Source organism: Moschus berezovskii, chromosome 9 (assembly GCF_049115385.1).
Source record: "Moschus berezovskii isolate FMDL1 chromosome 9, NW_MosBer_1.0, whole genome shotgun sequence".
In the NCBI taxonomy this organism is placed as follows: domain Eukaryota; kingdom Metazoa; phylum Chordata; class Mammalia; order Artiodactyla; family Moschidae; genus Moschus; species Moschus berezovskii.
The window spans coordinates 44,804,828-44,823,927 of record NC_142468.1 but is presented as its reverse complement, the minus strand read 5'-3'; the positions used below and the strand labels follow the sequence as shown (position 1 = coordinate 44,823,927).

The following is a 19,100-nucleotide window of genomic DNA, read 5'->3' as shown; positions in this document are numbered from 1 at the left end:
GCCCTTAATTTGCCTAAAAGGAGATGAAGTTTGTTTAACCAACCCACTTTTCCATTTAAACTTATCACCTTGTCATCATGTAGATTCTGCTGTAGCATCATCTATTATGTAGATGGAAATCAAATCAGAAGAAATGATTTGGTTTTTGCAGTATGCCTTTGGTTCTCCAAACGGCACCACAAGTACCAGTCTCTATTCTAAATAGGACTTGGTAATTAGAAGAACTCCCACCTTGTTCTTAATTGAGGTGTACTGGAGATTCTGCCTCTGTTATGTCAAATTCTAGGCAATTTTTTAAAAAAAAATCTGAATTATCCATATAGTTCCCTCTGTGCCCCTTTTTCCATTGCCATATGGGGAAGAGATATGATTTAAGTTAAACCAGTTCTCTAATTTGTTCTGCTTCTATATAAGCAACCCATGCTGTGTTGACAATTGGTCTAAAATAACTAAGCATCTATTAGGTGCCAGACACTGAATCCATATGGGGACAAGACAGAGAGTTGTGTTCCTTTAAATATTTGTATAACAAAAAATATTTAGATTCTTGGCATTAATAGGACAGGAAACCACATTTTGCCTAAATTTGTCCTTGTCATCAGGTTATATGGCCTGGCACAACAACAGTCTTTGCCTCAGTCACTGGCAGAACAGCAGTAAAAATGTGGCCTTCCCACAGAGCTAGCTGAGTACTTTATATGAGAATGTAACTGGGAATTATTGAGGTTGTGTCTGTATCTCAAAGGGTGAATCAAACTGGAAGGAGAAAGAGTCTTATCTGAGTCACAGTCATTCCTGTCTGTGAAGAAGCTGTATGGCCAAATCACTAAAGCCAAGCATTCTGACTGTGTTTTCAGGGCGAATCAAACAGAGATGCATGACTCTAGCCTTCACTACTCTGGCTAATTGTCTCATCTCTTTCCCAGGTTCCTTACCGGTACTTTCAACCATTTGGCTTTGGGCCCCGGGCCTGTGCGGGAAAGTACATTGCCATGGTGATGATGAAGGTCATCCTGGTCACCCTTCTGAGACGCTTCCACGTGCAGACTTTGCAAGGTCGGTGTGTTGAGAAGATGCAGAAGAAAAATGACTTATCCTTGCATCCAGACGAGACCAGCGACCGGCTGGAAATGATTTTCATCCCGAGAAATTCAGACAAGTGCCTTGAGTGCTAAGGAAGTTTGGTCAGTCCCTGCCCCAGAGCACCGCTCAGCAGAATTCCACATGGAACCATCCATCTTTGCCAGATGGTCCTCCTCACATGAACAGCCATGGCCTGTGACATTTTATAGACTCCTGTGGGTTGTCAGCTAGGCAGGACACACGGTTCATCTGACCAGATCCAAAGTAGACACCAGACTGCAAGAGAAAATAGAGGCTGAGAGTTTGTACAGGGAAATGCAGCCCTAAAGACCCAATTCCACAAAACATGCTTTGAAAAAGACAAGCCACCAGCAAAACTCACCCCAGCTCCTTACTCTCCTACACTGAACTGGGAGCTTTTTAACATCTTGGGCAGAAGCACTCAATTTGATTGCAAATGCCAGGCCAACATCTGCGTACCTCAGATCAAACATATCTCCTAGTGTGAATAAAATGGTTTTCATTTGCTTTTTGGTGGGGTGGGTACTACAACATCCATACCCTTGGGGAAATGCTTACAAATTCAGCATTTGACTTTTCCTAGAACTACATTCAATTAACTCTTGTTTATCTACATGTGACTTGTCTGCAGAAAAAGTTAAATTGAAGACTACTCTTTCCCAATTTCTCAAATTATTCCTGTCTTACCTCTGATACAACAGGTGTAGATTCAGGTATAAGAATACAAAGTAACTTATTAATAGCCTGAATAAGATATAACTAGTACCATTCATCTGCCATACTAAAAAATTCACACAATGCATTTTAAATTAAATTCCTCTTTTCATGTCTGCATTGTTGCTTAGCTCTAGGAGTGCAGTAACCAAGAGATAAATTTAGATAATGGCACCTATTAACTCTTACTGAAGCTTCTGTGATTTTCAGGGAGGGTAAGACTCTGAGTGTATATCTAAATCTACAACCCAGTGGGTTCAAACTTCTAAGGAGTGCTCCTTGTACCATTATCCTTCTCTCTCACCATTTCTTCCCTCCTCTTTCTTTCCATGACCCCAAAAGCCAAGAGCAACAAGCATATCAATAGAGAACACAGCCAGGGTGGAACCCCTACAATCACATTTTATCCTAGATCCAATTTAACAGTTAACTATGAGATTTAACAGTTAACCTGGTTTACTGAATCACCACTATATGTAACTGTGGGAAAATGCACATCTTGGAATTAGCACCAAATCAAACAGATGAGTGAATTTTCCAAGTATTAATACTACCTTCCTTGTGTATTATTAATATGGCCTTACAAGTGTATCTGCTGAATGCCACATAAAAACTAAAAAACTAAATTCATTTACAAACATGTAAATGCTTGCCATTGAGTCAACCTGAATATTCTTCTCATCCTGGTGTTTGGCAGTAGGGCAACAACTGAGTATAAAATGAGAATGTAAGCTCCTGAGAGTGGAAGCTCTTTTCTTTCTTTTGGAATCCATGCCTGTTCCCTATTCTTACTCCCCATATTTGTTTTCAAGATCAATACTGAATTGACACTCTGGCCCAGAGATATTCTAATTGACCCAGAAATCAAGTAAAGAAGAAGCAGGTATCCTAAAAATTAAAGGATGGGCATTAATAAAGCAGCTAATATTTGAAATTGAAATTATCTAGATCGTCTATATGAAATAAACATATGCAGAAATATATCTGTGTATCTAGATATATCTGTGTAGTCAGGTCTAGAAAGTGAAAGTCGCTCAGTCATGTCCAACTCTTTGCGACCCCATGGACTATACAGTCCATGGAATTCTCCAGATCAGAATAATGGAGTGGGTAGTCTTTCCCTTCTCCAAGGGATCTTCTCAGGGATCCCAGGGATCGAATCCAGGTTTCCTGCATTGCAGGCTAATTCTTTACCAGCTGAGCCACAAGGGAAGCAGTCAGGTCTAGATGAGTATCCAAACATTTCTAAAGTTTGAAAGAAAAGGATTTTAGACTTAATGTATCCTCATTAATTCACTTGGTGTTTATTAATGGTTTACTTTGTCTGGCTGGAGCTGCACAGTAGAGCAAAACAGACTTTGGATCCCTGTACTTCATCCATCTCATTCTCTTGAACATCTACTGTATTTAATATGCACATATGCAGCCAAGGTCATACTCTGCCTATACAAAGTGAAATGGAAGGTGAATATAGTTGTATATAGATAATGCAGATACAAAAATATGCTCGAGGAAAACTGGGGTGGGGGGGGCAAGGGGAGAGGGAAAATATTGGTTAGCGTTATCTAAGCAAACTCTCCCAGAAGCAAGTTATCTGGGTAATTGTTCAGCTTGTCACTCTTTTCCCTGTATTGACAAACCTCATAAGTATGTACAGACTTGGCTTAAGGAATATGGAATGTCATTAACTTTACATTGGGTTGATGAACGTATATTTGAAAATCCTGTTTTCACTTCAAAATTTTGCCTTATTGTTAAGTCCTTAATTGTGACTCTGAATGTGCTGTGTATTCTGTCTTCACCAACTCTCAAAGAACTGGAATGTATAAATTATTAGTGAAATGCATACACATGAGGGCTCTATCATTTTCAACTTGTGAGGAAAACTGTAGTCTCCCATCTTTGGAAGTTCCAGACACCTGCCTCTGCCTTCATTGACCTCTTACTCTTCCCTCCCCCAAATGGAAAATCATCTCATTTAGAAAGACTCCACATAATGGGAATGCCAGTTGGAAGCTGTCACTTTTTATTTCTAAGCAGCACCCCTCACCATTCATGGTGCTAATATTCCACAGAAGTGTGTGGCACTGGCCCACTGCAAAGAGTGCTAGCTGGGCCTTCCTCAATCTCCTGTATAAGTTGGTCTCTGGAACTGAATTTCTCATCTGTATTTACAGAAAGACTGGCTAAATTAAACTTTGTGAAAGTATGGAGTTGAATGGAATTTGTGGTACTTTCAGTTGAACTCATCTCAAAAACAAAGTCAAGAGCTAAGAGCAAAGACAAACTCTCCATGGCTCAACTCAAGATATTACTCATTCTCTTATTGAAGTTTTTAGCAGGTTTTGACCTATGTCTAGGGATTCACTGCCGTACCATTTCCACCAGGTCAACAAGACAAAAGGAATGCATATAGATAAGGCAATCTGGTCATCAAACTCTGCCCATCAGGCATACATGCCGCTTTTATCTTCCATCAAGAAAGCATTACAGGAAACCCAAACAGGGGCTCTGTAGCAACCTAGATGGGTGGGATGGGGAGGGAGGTTCAAAAGGGCGGGGATATATGTATACTTATGGCTGATTCATGTTAAGGTTTGACAGAAAACAACAAAATTCTGTAAAGCAATTATTCTTAAATAAAAAAATAAAAAGAAACATTACAGACTATAAAACAAATTAAAATTCTTATGAGAGTTTTTATGTTAAAGTTAATTAAAGTTAAAGTTCTTATGAATGACTACTGCAAGAATAACCTTAAAGGCACTGTACTTACAGCCTAAAGCAAATTTTTCACAGACTTTAGCATTTTAACTTATTGATAAAACATTTCTTATAATAAAAATTGTAAGTCGCAAGACCTGGAAGCTGAGCCTGCAGTCCAGGTGTTTTTTAATGTTTCTTTCACCTACAAATCTACAAATAAGGAGGCAGGGAAGTCTTGACTCTGGGCCCAGGCTTTTTACAAATGTATATTTGGGTCAAATGTTTATTTACTTTCGCATACTTCCGTTTTCTCATCAATCCAATAGGCATAATAAATTCCTCAGAAGGTTCATGTGGTAATTACAAGGGATAATTTAGGTACCACTCTCAGCACAGTGTCTGGTACAGGGCAACCTCTCAGTAAGCCTTGCAACTGATAAAGGTGATGCTCAGTAATTAGGCTGATGATGACACTCTGAAACCTCTTTTCATGCAGTGGAGGGGCAGAAGATGTGCCAGATGCTTCTGCATTCATGATCTCACTTTAAATGTCCTGACAACTGTCACATTAGTATGATTGCCTGGGAAGCCCCACACTGTATTGATGACAAGACAGGGGAGACTTGCCCATAAGGACTCAGCCAGTAAAGGAGTTAGATTCTTGCCCATTTCTCATTCCAAACCCTCAGCCCCTTCATCATGCTGCCTCTCTGCAGACTGCTGGAAGGCTGAGGAGTCTAGTCCCAGGTTCCTGGCTCTCACCCATGTGATGTTGGAAAAGGGTTTACCCAAGTCTCATTCACCTTTTTTCAAGTCTTATTTCAAGTTTCACTTCACCTCATTTTCATCTCATTACCCAAAGAAAATAAGTCAGGAAATACCTTGGTTTCTTCATCCATAAAATCTGGATGATTTTACCTGCCTTATCCACTTCCCATGAATGTTTGGAGGCTCTTGATCAAGATAGGTGTTTCATGGGGAAGTGCTGTAAAACTTCACTTAGTATAAGGTGATGGTATTAACATGTGGACTGCACCAGCTGCCTCAACTGGAAATTATCAGATTCCATTAAGCTATTACCTAACCACCAGGAATATTCTTAGTTTTGCATAATCTCAATTCATGTGGTACTGCAAGAAAAAAAAAGAGTGGAGGAAAAAAGTAGTAATTTACTATTATCAAAGGGCAAACCAGACCTCATGATGACCATAAAATCCTCTCCATTTTGGCCAAATTGAGAAATGCTAAGAAACCCATTATGATGGAGACAGATATCAGGCAAACTCTTCTTTTGGCAAAGATGCCAGATATGAATGAAATAGTTCCTCATCTGGTTATTTCCAAATATCCAGATATTTAACCCAGCCAGACATAGGCATGGGGGTTTCCTCTTCTAGCCTAGTTCAGCTTGGATAGATTAGGAGCTGAGAACACTTCATTCTTTGGCCTTTCTTATTTCAGTTTATTGTGAAGTGTGTTCATTCTTTCACACTAAGAAAGCAACCATAACTGTAGGCATTTTCTTATTGTATTCAACCCTTTACAAAATTATTTAATTCTTCCAACAATACTACAAAGCAGATATCACCCCCATTTTACAGATTAATTCCATGCTTTCAGCCATTAAATTCTTGCTACTAGCTTTGTTAGCTGTTAGCTGTGCTTAGTCACTCAGTTGTATCTGACTCTTTGTGAGGCCATAGACAGGACCCCGCCAGGCTCCTCTGTCCATGGGGATTATCCAGGCAAGAATATTGGAATGGATTGCCTTGCCCTCCTACAGGGGATCTTCCCCAAGTCTCCGATTCTTCCCTGTCTGAGCCACCAGGGAAGCCCAAGAATACTGGAGTGAGTAGCCTATCTCTTCTCCAGGGGAACTTCCTGACCCAGGAATCAAAATAGGGTCTCCTGCACTGTAGGCAGATTCTTTACCAGTTGAGCTACTTGCTTTGTAGAGTTTCTCAAACCTCCCCATACAAACTTCAGCATACATGCTCCGTGTCTCAGGTTCTCTTATCAACACCTGCCCCCTCCAGTTTATCTTGATCTGCTGAACTTATCTACCTCAGTTATAAAACATACATAAATCTCAAAATCTTTTCCTCCCTTCAAACATAGCTATTTTCCCAAAGAATTGCTTAAGAAAATTATAAGCATCAGCAAACAGGACTTGTGGAAGGAAAGGAGGTTCTGCCTTCCATATACCCCTAAAACAACAGCATTTCCTTTACCTAAAGATGAGGCTGGTCCTACCTGTACAGCAGTGTCTAGGTTATAAGGGTTCCCCAGTCAGAATGTCTCCTGGAGAAGGCAATGGCAACCCACTCCAGTGTTCTTGCCTGGAGAATCCCATGGACAGAAGAGCCTGGTAGGCTGCAGTCCATGGGGTCGCTAAGAGTCAGACACGACTGAGCGACTTCACTTTCATTTTTCACTTTTATGCATTGGGGAAGGAAATGGCAACCCACTCCAGTGTTCTTGCCTGGAGAATCCCAGGGACGCGGAGCCTGGTGGGCTGCCATCTATGGGGTCACACAGAGTCAGACACGACTGTACAACTTAGCAGCAGCAGCAGCAGCAGCAGCAGCAGCAGCAGCAGCAAGAATGTCTAGAAGAGCAAGGCACTTACGATCTGTAAGTAGAGCTTGTGGGAAAAAAGGAGCATGTCTCACCTGTAGGCACTGAACACAGGTTCAATGTTCCGAAATACAGTGTCAACCAAACCAAGTCATCCAAGAGCTGGATTGGCTCACTAGTACCTCCCTTCCCATGGGAAATTAATGCTTTCCCTGACCATCAACGCTTTCCCTCAGGCAAGCTTACCGCCTTCCACAAACATAGCTGCATGCGTTTACTACTCATTGTTCAATCAGTTAAGTCATATCCGACTCTTTGCAACCCCATGGATGGCAGCACACCAGGCTTCCCTGACCTTCACTATTCCTGGAGTTTGCTCAAACTCGTGTCCACTGAGTCAGTGATGCCACCCAACCATCTCATCCTCTGTTGTCCCCTTCTCTTCCTGCCCTCAATCTTTCCCAGCATCATGGTCTTTTTCAATGATTTGGCTTTTTGCATCAGGTGGCCAAAGTATTGGAGCTTCAGCATCAGTATCAGTCCTTCCAATGCATATTCAGGACTGATTTCCTTTAGGATTGACTCATTTGATCTCCTTATAATCCAAGGGACTCTCAAGAGTCTTCTCCAACACCACAATTCAAAACCACCAATACTTCGTTGCTCAGCCTTCTTTATGGTCCAACTCTCACATCCATACATGACTACTGAAAAAATCATAGCTTTGACTATATGGCCCATTGTTGCAAGGTGATGCCTCTGCTTTTTAAATGCTGTCTAGGTTCCCCAGTAACTCAGACAGTAAAGCGTCTGCCTGCAATGCAGGAGATCTGGGTTTGATCCCTGGGTTGGGAAGATCCCCTGGAGAAGGAAATGGCAGCCCACTCCAGTACTCTTGCCTGGAAAATTCCATGGATGGAGGAGCCTGGTAGGCTACAGTCCATGGGATCGCAAAGAGTCGGACACGACTGAGCAACTTCATTAGGTTTGTCATAGTTTTTCTTCCAAGGAACAAGCATCTTTTAATTTCATGGCTGTGGTCACCGTCCACAGTGATTTTGGAGCCCAAGAAAATAAAGTCTCTCTTGGTTTCCATTTTCCCCTCTTTTATTTGCCATGAAGGGACCAGATGCCATGATCTTGGTTTTCAGAATGTTGAGTTTTAAGCCAGCTTTTTCACTCTCCTCTTTCACCTTCCTGAAGAGGCTCTTTAGTTCCTCTTCAATTTCTGCCACTAAGGTGGTATTATCTGCGTATCTGAGGTTGTTGATATTTGTCCTGGCAACCTTGATTCCAGTTTGTGATTCATCCTGGAATCAGGATGTGATTCAGCCTGTCATTTGTCATTATGTACTTGGACTGTGAAGAAAGCTGATCGCCGAAGAATTGATGCTTTTGAACTGTAGTGCTGGAGAAGACTCTTGAGAGTCCCTTGGACTGCAAGGAGATCCAACCAGTCCATTCTAAAGGAGATCAATCCTGGGTGTTCATTGGAAGGACTGATGCTAAAGCTGAAACTCCAATACTTTGGTCACCTCACGTAACGAGTTAACTCACTGGAAAAGACTCTGATGCTGGGAAAGGTTGGGGGCGGGAGGAGAAGGGGACGACAGAGAATGAGATGGTTGGATGGCATCACCGACTCTGTGGACATGAGTTTGAGTGAACTCCAGGAGTTGGTGATGGACAGGGAGGCCTGGCGTGCTGTGATTCATGGGGTAGCGGAGAGTCGGACATGACTGAGCAACTGAACTGAACTGAACTCTACATTTAAGTTAAATAAGCAGGGTGACAAGATACAGTCTTGACATTGGTCTGTTATTCCTATCTCTTTAAGAATTTTTCACAGTTTGCTGTGATCCACACAGTCAAAGGCTTTAGTGAAATCAATGAAACAGAAGTTGATGTTTTTCTGAAATTCTCTTGCATTTTCTATGATCCAGTGGATTTTGGTAGTTTGGTCTCTGGTTCCTCTGACTTTTACATCTGGAAGTTCTCAGTTCATGTACTGTGTAAGTCTAGCTTGAAGGATTTTGAGCATAATCTTGCTACCATGTGAAATGAGTGCAAGTGTATAGTAGTTTGAATGTTCTTTGGCAATGTCTTTCTTTGGGAATGGAATGAAAACTGACACTTTCCAGTCCTGTGGCCACTGATGAGTTTTCTGAATTTGCTGGCATATTGAGCACAGCACTTTAACAGCATTATCTTTTAGGATTTTAAACAGGTCAGCTGGAATTCCATTACCTTCATTAACTTTGTTCATAGTAATGCTTCCATATGGGCCACTTGACTTCACACTCCAGGATGTCTGGCTCCAGGTGAGTGACCACATTATTGTGGTAATCCGGCTCATTAAGACTTTTTTTTTTAAATAGCTCTTCTGTGTATTCGTGCCACCTCTTCCTAATCTCTTTGACTTCTGTAGGTCCATACCTATTGTGCAAATTATCCCCAAACTCACCACCATTAATCAGTCATTTATTATGCTCATGAATTCTGGGGTTTAGGAATTTAGACAAGGTACATCAAGAATGGCTTGCCTCTGCTCCATGATGTTGTTGGAGGTAGCTGGAAAACTTGAAGTCCAAAGGCTTGAATCTTCTGAAGGCCCCTTTACTCACATATGTCACATACATCTGCCACTGGGAGCCTCAGATCCCATACATGTGGCCAGTTTGGCTTCCTTACAGGATGATGTCTGCCTGGATTAACTACTGTACAGTTACTTCTTCTCACTTTGTCATTACTAAGCAGCTTATAGGGAGATAGTATGAGACTGAATAAAAACTCTGTATCTCAATCATAACTTTTTCACTACTTTTAGCATCTACTGATGATTTTTGCCTACAGCAATTCATGTAGTATTGTTGCAAACTCTATTTTTAGATGCCAGTTTACTTCACAGACAACTACATTTCTTCAAGAAGTTCAAAATCCAAACAGATTACAGCTTAAATCTCGGAGACATAGAATCTCTTTTGTTCACAAAACTTCATCATTGATAAAGCCTCTTGTTTTTCTAGTTTGATAATCTTTGTTAATCCAATAGGCTACCAAAAATGATATCTCATTATACATTTAATTACACTTCTCTTATTATACATCGAAGTTGAGCATCTTTTCATGTTTGAACCATTTATATTTCCTTTTTGATAACTGTTCATATCATTTTTCCATTTCATGTTTACTTGTAGGATGCTTTTTATACATGGGCTTCCCTGATAGCTCAGTTGGTAAAGAATCCACCTGTAATGCAGGAGACCCCGGTTCAATAGTTGGATCAGGAAGATCCGCTAGAGAAGGGATAGATTACCCACTCTAGTATTCTTGGGCTTCTGTTGTGGCTCAGCTAACAAAGAATCTGCCTGCAATGCGGGAGACCTGGGTTTGATCCCTGGTTGGGAAGATCCCCTGGAGAAGGGAAAGGCTATCCACGCCAGTATTCTGGCCTGGAGAATTCCATGGACTATACAGTCCATGGGGTTGCAAAGAGTCAGTCATGACTGAGTGACTTTCACTCACTTTTATATATGCAGAAGTAATTATTGTATAAAGAACTATATTATGGAAGATAGCTCTTTATCAGTTACACAGGTGGCAAGCATTTTTCTCAGCTTTGTGTTTGCCCTTTCTCTTAATTTTGCTTGAAAATTCTTTTTCATGCACACTTGTTTTTGTTATTTCTATGTAGTAGAACTTACTAATTTGTGTGTATGTGGTTTATTAAAAGGTTATTTCATATTCTGCTATTAGTCAAATCACTCATATTTTCACATATTATATTTATTATTTTATTCTTTACGAAGTTTTTTTTTTTTTTTTTTGGTCTATCTGGAATTTGTTGTTAAAAGTGAGTTAGAGATCCAACTTTTCTTTTTTTTTTTTTTTTGAAATTACTCAAAGAAGAAAATATTTATTTAGAATGTATTACATCTACATTATATAATTATGAATTTATGACACAAATATTTATTTATAGCTATTTATAGATTGGACAACTGAATCCACATTAAGTGAATGTCAACTGTGTGCTAAGACACAAACACACACATATATACACAAACCTAGGACCAATACAAGCAATGCATCAGCCTTCTTTAGAGAGAGAAGAAAATCAGTATTAAAGTGACTATAGATTATGGATGCATACATACAAAGACATCCAAGAGCTAAGTTTCCCTCTGAATTTTGAAGGTGAGGTTCTTAACAATAAAAGATAAAGGAACATTTCACCACATGGAGGTATGTCACACACACAGAGCAGGAGTTAGCAAGTGTTAACCAAAGAAGATTGAATATAGAAGGTTGACTTGACTTTGTAAGAGTCACTATAGTATAAAACAGCATGAAGTGACAGTTGCAATATACATAGTATAAAAGAAAATCGAGTAATAGGGATGTGTGTGTATCAGAACACATATAGAACTCTCAAAAATCAGTATGAAAAAGACATCCTAGATTTTAAAATGCAAAAAAGACTTGGATAGATATTTTACAAAATGAAATGTCAAAATAGTCAATAAATATATGAAAAATACACCACCTTAATTATCAAAGAAATATAAAATTAAACAAAAATAAACTACCACATACACACTGAGTGGGCTACAATGAAAGCTCAATAATGCCAAAAGGCTGTCAAGGATATGAAACAATGGAGCATTCCTATCTTACTGGCAGGGATCTAAATTGGGACAACTTTGGAAAACATTTAGTAGTATCTATCAAAGATAAACATACATATACCCTGTGACCCTGCAATGCCACTCCTGGATAGCCACTCAATAGAAATGAGGGCTGGATCCATCAAAGACTGAATGTTAATGGAAGTTTTATTCATAACAGCCAAAAATTTAATATGACCCAAATGTCCATCGATAGTACAATGAGTAAAACTGAGGAATGGTCATACGCTGAAATAGTACAGAGCAACAACTTTTCTTTTCATATAATGATGTATTTAATAGTTGTCTGAACATCATTAAATGAATAATTTACCTTTTCCCTACCTAATACAACTTTTATAATGTAATAAATTCCAGCATGTATTTGCCTTACTTTTTAGTCTATACTAGTGATATTGTCATGTTTTAATTATCATAGATTTATAATATTTTAACATTTGGTATGACCAGTAACTTTTCATTATAATTTTTCTAAGAATATTCTTCTTTTCCATGTGAACTTAGATTCAGGTTATAGGAAAAAATGTGAGTTTAATCATATAAATAGATATACATCAAAAACACGTTTAGAATGCTATGTTAAGCCACACCAAAGAGGATACCATAAAAGTCTTGAGCAGTGGAAAGATCTGACATGTTTGAGCTTCTGTGGATTTGAAAAGACTTTGATACTGATACATCTGTGTGAAAAGATGTAAAGTCTCCCTAAATTAATCCAGAAATATATTACTTTCATGATAACATTTACTTGGGGAATATTTTATCTGCTTCTCACTATTGTAAATGAATTATTTTTTCCCACCCTATCTTCTAATTGCAGCTTCTATATAGTTAAGTGTTTATAAGTACTTCAAGAGTTTATAAGTTCCATAAGTTTATATCGCTTAGCAAACATTTCTGAATGGGAAACAGCAAAGGAAGGTTCCATTTGACAGCCATTGAGAGGATAGGGAGAAGCAGAGGGATCCTCATTTTGGATCAGCAAAGGCCTGGGGTCACATCAGATACACCCAGGATGTTTATTTTAAAAAAGGAAAAGAAAAAAAGCCAACTTGTACCCAAGGAAGCCTTCTCCCATCTCAATGCCCCTCCTGGAGAAAGCTCTTCTCACCTCATCAGCTGGAACCTTGTACACATTTGTGGTCCTTCATGCTGGCCTGGATCTCTGTCCCATAGCAGACTCTGACTGGGGCTGGGACCCAAGCCTGTGTTCCCAGACACTATGAGCTTCCTGGTGCAAGAAACACTGAACTAGTCACCTCTGTACCCTCCCCAGTGCCTGACAAAGTGTTGGTGTCTTTAAAATGTCAATAAAATGGAATAATTGGGTAGCTGTCTCAACATTCAGAAAACTAAGATCATGACATCTTATCCCATCACTTCATGTCAAATAGATGGGGAAACAGTGGAAATAGTGACAGATTTTATTTTGGGGGGCTCCAAGATCACTGCAGATGGTGACTGCAGCCATGAAATTAAGATGCTTGCTCCTGGGAAGAAAAGTTATGAACAACCTAAACAGCTTATTAAAAAGCAGAGACATTACTTTGCCAACAAAGGTCCATCTTCAAGGCTATGGTTTTTCCAGTAATCATGTATGGATGTGAGAGTTGTACTATAAAGAAAGCCGAGTGCTGAAGAATTGATGCTTTTGAACTGCGGTATTGGAGAAGACTCTTGAGAGTCCCTTGGACAACAAGGAGATCCATCCTAAAGGAAATCAGTCCTGAATACTCTTTGGAAGAACTGTTGCTGAAGCTGAAACTCCAATACTTTGGCTACCTGATGTGAAGAGATGACTCATTTGAAAAGACCCTGATACCGGGAAAGATTGAGGGCAGGAGGAGAAGGGGATGACAGAGGATGAGATGGTTGGATGGCATCACTGACTCAGTGAGCATGAGTTTGCGTATATTCTGGAAGTTGGTGATAGACAGGGAGGCCTGGCATGCTGGAGTCCATGGAGCAGCAAAGAGTTGGACACGACTGAGTGAATGAGCTGAACTCAACTGTCTAATTATTGCACACATGTGCAAGTCTTACCCTCTATATTTCAGTCCCAGAAGTCCACAGTACCCCTCCCCAACCCCTTGACCACCCACTCCAACCAGCACACGCCCACTGATGACCCTTCACTGGCTTACGGCATTTCACTATTTTTGCCGTTTTCCTGATGGCCATGGGTCACAGGAAGGGGTCATACCACAACCTCCCAGCACTTCTCTGGCATAATCCATCCATCTGTAGCTATTCCACAGTGCTAGCTGCACCCAGCACCAGCCCTCAAGACCTCTTTGCTTTTTCTTCATGTCCTCAGGTGCTGAAGCTCCCCAAGGCTCCCTTGTCCTAAGCAACCCTTCCAATTCAGAAGCACGTGTCTCTGAACCTGTGTGTCCACTTTGTCTCTCTCTGCAGTGCCATGGGCTCTGATTATGGACACTCCTATCAGAGTGCCCACAGAGGACAGGGGCACACTTGAAACCATGCACACAGGGATGAGCATTGGGTTCTGGAATGCAGACACTTCTGCAGATTAAAGAGAAGGTGAGGACTGGGGGACTTATTTGTACAATTCTAGTTCTTTAAAGTTACAGGTAGGTATTCTAAAGCCAATGTGGCAAATAGGAAGGGTATCCATGGTTCCCAAAATATTCTCTGTGTGTGTGCACACATATATCATAATTTAAGATTTTTGAAAAGAACAAAATTTGAGGATATGAGTGCAACATACTTTTCACTCATACTTTGTACAACATCTCTGCCTGAATCCTGCGCATTCCTGCCTTCTTCCCAGTGGCCCTTGGGCTGCTTAGGGCTGCCAGTCCCGGAGCCCACAGTGAAATTAGCAAGGGGAATGCCTACAGAAGTCATACACAGTCCTTCAATTTCATAGGATGGAGGGTGTAGTCAAGTAGAGCCAGAATCACTTTCTTCCATAGGCACACCAAAATTATGACTATTTACAAGCAACCATTAAAAGACGTGTACTCCTTGGAAGGAAAGTTATGACCAACCTAGATAGTATATTAAAAAGCAGAGACATTACTTTGCCAACAAAGGTTCATCTAGTCAAGGCTTTGGTTTATCCCGTGGTCATGTATGGATGTGAGAGTTGGACTGTGAAGAAAGCTGATCGCCGAAGAATTGATGCTTTTGAACTGTGGTGTTGGAGAAGACTCTTGAGAGTCCCTTGGACTGCAAGGAGATCCAACCAGTCCATTCTAAGGGAGATCAATCCTGGGTGTTCATTGGAAGGACTAATGCTAAAGCTGAAACTCCAATACTTTGGCCACCTCATGTGATGAGTTGACTCACTGGAAAAGAGTCTGATGCTGGGAGGGATTGGAGGTGGGAGGAGACGGGGACGACAGAGAATGAGATGGCTGGATGGCATCACCGACTCAATGGACATGAGTTTGAGTGAACTCTGGGAGTTGGTGATGGACAGGGAGGCCTGTTGTGCTGTGATTCATGGGGTCGCCAAGAGTCGGACACGACTGAGTGACTGAACTGAACTGAACTGATGAGAAAGATCTGAAGACTAGCAGAAAGGATCTTCTACAACTAAAAATATACAGAAGGAACCACAACAAGACAGGTAGAAGGAACAGGAGACTTGGTTAAGATTCCTACACACTGGGTGGGCAACCTACTAATGAGAGGATAATTATAATTGCTGAGATGCTCCCCTATGAGTCAGGGATCTGAATCCCACGTTGGACTCCTCAGCCAGTCATTCTGTACAAGGAAGATGAGCCCCATGGACTTCTGTAAGTTTTTAATGGCTAAAATCAAATGTATCTATCCATTTAACTTTTATTGAAATATAGTTGATTTATAATGTTGTTATTTTCAGGTGTAAAGCACAGTGATTCAGTTACAGTTTTACAAATAAATATACATACATACTTTTTAAGATTCCTTTCAGTTATAGGTTATTACGTGATATTCAGTATAACTCCCTGGGCTTTAAAGTATGTCCTTGTTGGTCATCTATTTTATATATAATAATGTATATATTTTAATCCTAAACTCCCATTTGGGATTGATCCCTCCCCTGTTTTCCCCTCTGAAAACCATAAGTTTGTTTTGTATGTTTATCATCCTGTTTCTGTTTTGTAAATAAGTTCATCTGTATCTTTTTTTTTTCATTTCCACATATAAAAGTAATATCACATGGTATTTGTCTTTGTCTGGCTTACTTAACTTAGTATATAATCTCTGGGTTCATCCATGTTGCTACAAAATGCATTTTTCATTCTTTTTATGGCTGAGTAATATTGAGTATATATACCATATTTTCTTTATCCACACTTCATGCATACTTCCATGTCTTGGCTATTCTAAATACTGCTGCTATGAACACTGGGGTGCATGTAAATTTTTGAATTATAGTTTCCTCTGGACATAAGCCCCAGAAATAGGACTGATAAATGATATGGTACCTCTATTTTTAGTTTTATAAGGAATCTCCATACTGCTTCACACAATGGCTGCACCAATTTACATTTTCACCAAAAACAGTGTAAGGGGGTTTCTTTTTCTCCACACCCTATCCATCATTTATCATTTGCAGACTTCTTTGTGATAGCCACTCTAACTGGAGTGAGGTGAACCTCATTGTAGTTTTGATTTGCATTTCTCTAATAATTAGCAATATTGAGAATTTTTTTCATGTGCCTATTGGCTATCTGTCCATCTTCTTTGGAGATCTACTTAGATCTTCTGCCCATTTTTTGTTTGGGTTGTTTGGTTTTTCTAAATCGAGTTGCATGAGCTATTTGAATATTTTAGAAATTAATCTGCCAGTCACATCATTTGCAAATATTACTCTCATTCCATAAATGGTTTTTGTTTTGTTTTTGGTTTCCTTAAAAGTTTAGTTAGGTCCCATTTGTTTATTTTTGTTTTTATTTCCACTATTCTAGGAGACAGAGCCAAAAATATATTGCTGCAAATTATGTCATAGAGTATTCTGCCTGTATTTTCTTCTAGGAGTTTTATAGTATCCGATCTTATGTTCAGGTCTTTAACCCATTTTGAGTTTGTTTTTTTATATGGTGTGAGAGAATGTTATAATTTCATTCTTTTACATGTAGCTGTCCAGTTTTCCAAGCACCACTCTTTGAGGAGACTGTCTTTTGTCCATCATATATTCTTGCTTCTTTTGTTGTAGATGAATTGAGCATAAGTGCATGGGTATATTTCTGGATTCTCAGCCCTGCAGGACATTTGGTTTTAAAGCCAGTAGGGCTACTTTTGGGAGAGCCAGAGGTCTGTGGCAAACAGAGAATCCAGTTCTACAGGGTGGACGTAAAATCTCACAAGCTCACAGACCAAAGATAGAAGCAGTCATTTGAAAGGAGCCTGGGTCAGACCCACTTGCTGACCTTGGAGAGCCTCCCAGAGACACAGGAAGCAACTGAAACTCAGCCTAGGGACGTAGACGCTGGCATCAGTCTTTAATGAGAGCCCATCCTACCAAGAAACACTGGTGCTGGTAATTACCATTGTGAAATCCTCTGCCTCGATGATCAGTGCAGGGACCTGCCCTCACCCACTTGCGAGTCTTCCTGTCACAGGAAGTCCCAGTACAGGCAGTCAGCTGGGTGGGGATGCCCCACTGTCCAGCAGGCCTGCTGCTGAAGGACACCCCGTGCACCCAGCAGCCCAAGAACTGGCCCTCCCTACCAACAGGCCAGCAAAGCCCCAGGACCTCCAGGATTCTGAAGCTAGCCATCAGACCCAGACCACCCACCAGAAACCCTACATTAGCCCTAAATCTGGCCTCATCCACAAGAGGAAAGGCGCTAGCCCTTGCAGGCTGACACAAATTCTGGGTGTCAAACTAGGGCCCTGCTGCCTGAGACCCTGGGACCCAGCTCTGCCCAGCAGGGGGCCAACACTAGTCTTGAGAAGCCCCCCTTTGCCTTGGCACTGCCCACCAGCAGGCTAACACCTAAGGACCTAAGGAAATCTAAGGACCTTCCAGCCAGAGACACAGATCCACTCAACCAGTGGGCAACCCCTAGACCTGGGATCTTGCCTTACTCATCAGTAGGTGGATACTAGCCCTGGGAAAACCATGGCCCAGCAGCTAGCTGTGTTAGGATCTGGCGCACTCACCAGTGGGCTGTCACCAGTTCTGGGTCACCCCAGACTCCACAGTCACCCAATTCCAAGTGAGGAATTGGCCCTGCCCACCAGTAGGGTGACATCAGGCCTAGCACTTCTGAGCCATGGTCCCACCCATCAACAGGCTGGCCCAACTCTAGGAGTCCTGGACCGACAGCAGCCACCCCAGGACCAAGCTCCAGACAAGCATTAGCCCAAGGATCCCCTTTTCTGGGGCTCCAAAGCCACTTCATGACCTGGACCTACCCACCTACAGGTGGCAGTCTATGCACAAGACAGGGCCTGGCAACCAATCTGACCTTGACGTAGCCATGTCAATCACCATGCCCACATTAGTCAGCCTGCCACAACAGAGAGACTCACACAGCCAACACAGAGGGCACCCCTAAAGTATATTGCTCAGGTGACCAGAGGACAGTGTACTACTGGGCTCCGCAGGACATTTCCTCATAAGGAAATCTCCAAGATTAGAAACAAAATCAACATACCAAATACATAGGAATAAAAACAGTGAATTAGGCAAAATGAGGCTATAGAGAAATCTGTTCCAAATCAAAGAATAAGATAAATCCCCCCAAAAATAATTAAGTGGAAATAAGCAATCTACATGCTGAAGAGTTTGAGGTAATGATCATAAAAATGATCAGAGTCAGAAGAAGAATGAAGAGTGAGAAATTAAAAGTTCTCATTACTGTAAAAAGCTTACTCTTTGGGGAAAGTAATTTTCAGCAGGAAGCGGGTGAGGGATTGTTTTTAAAAAAAAAAAAAAAGGTTGCCTCCAGGGAAAAGATTGCCTAAACAAAATATTGATGAAGTCACAGAATGACTCCATCTCTGGAATAAGTTACATTTTCATGTATTTCAGTAAGAAATTTGGCTCTTAATTAAGAATTCAGTCACTCTACCTACTCAAGGGCAAGATGATAAGGTTCTATCAGAACAAGCATCTAAAAGAACCTGATACTTTGCAAAGGTCAGAAATGTTGCACTTCAAACCAAAAGCTCTCTCTTGGGATTGGTTGTTCTGACCTGAAATCACAAATTTATCTTGTCTAAATGTCCCATCACATTATCAAACAAAGCACCCATCTCTATAGTACAGCATCCTCTGAAGGAACAGAAGTCCTAGATGTACCTTTGAGGGATTCCTTAATTTTCCTGCCCCTTGATTTCTAC

General features: G+C 40.8%; 1 protein-coding gene across 1 annotated transcript in view; it reads left to right on the top strand.

Annotated features, from left to right (window-relative positions):
* Nucleotides 1–1,175, top strand: part of LOC129562964 (aromatase) — a 32,421-nt gene extending 31,246 nt beyond the window's left edge. Inside the window, exon 9 of the mRNA XM_055436478.2 lies at nt 927–1,175. Coding sequence (XP_055292453.1) covers nt 927–1,175 — 249 coding nt within the window. The remainder of the gene's footprint in view (nt 1–926) is intronic.
* Nucleotides 1,176–19,100: the final 17,925 nt, after the last annotated feature.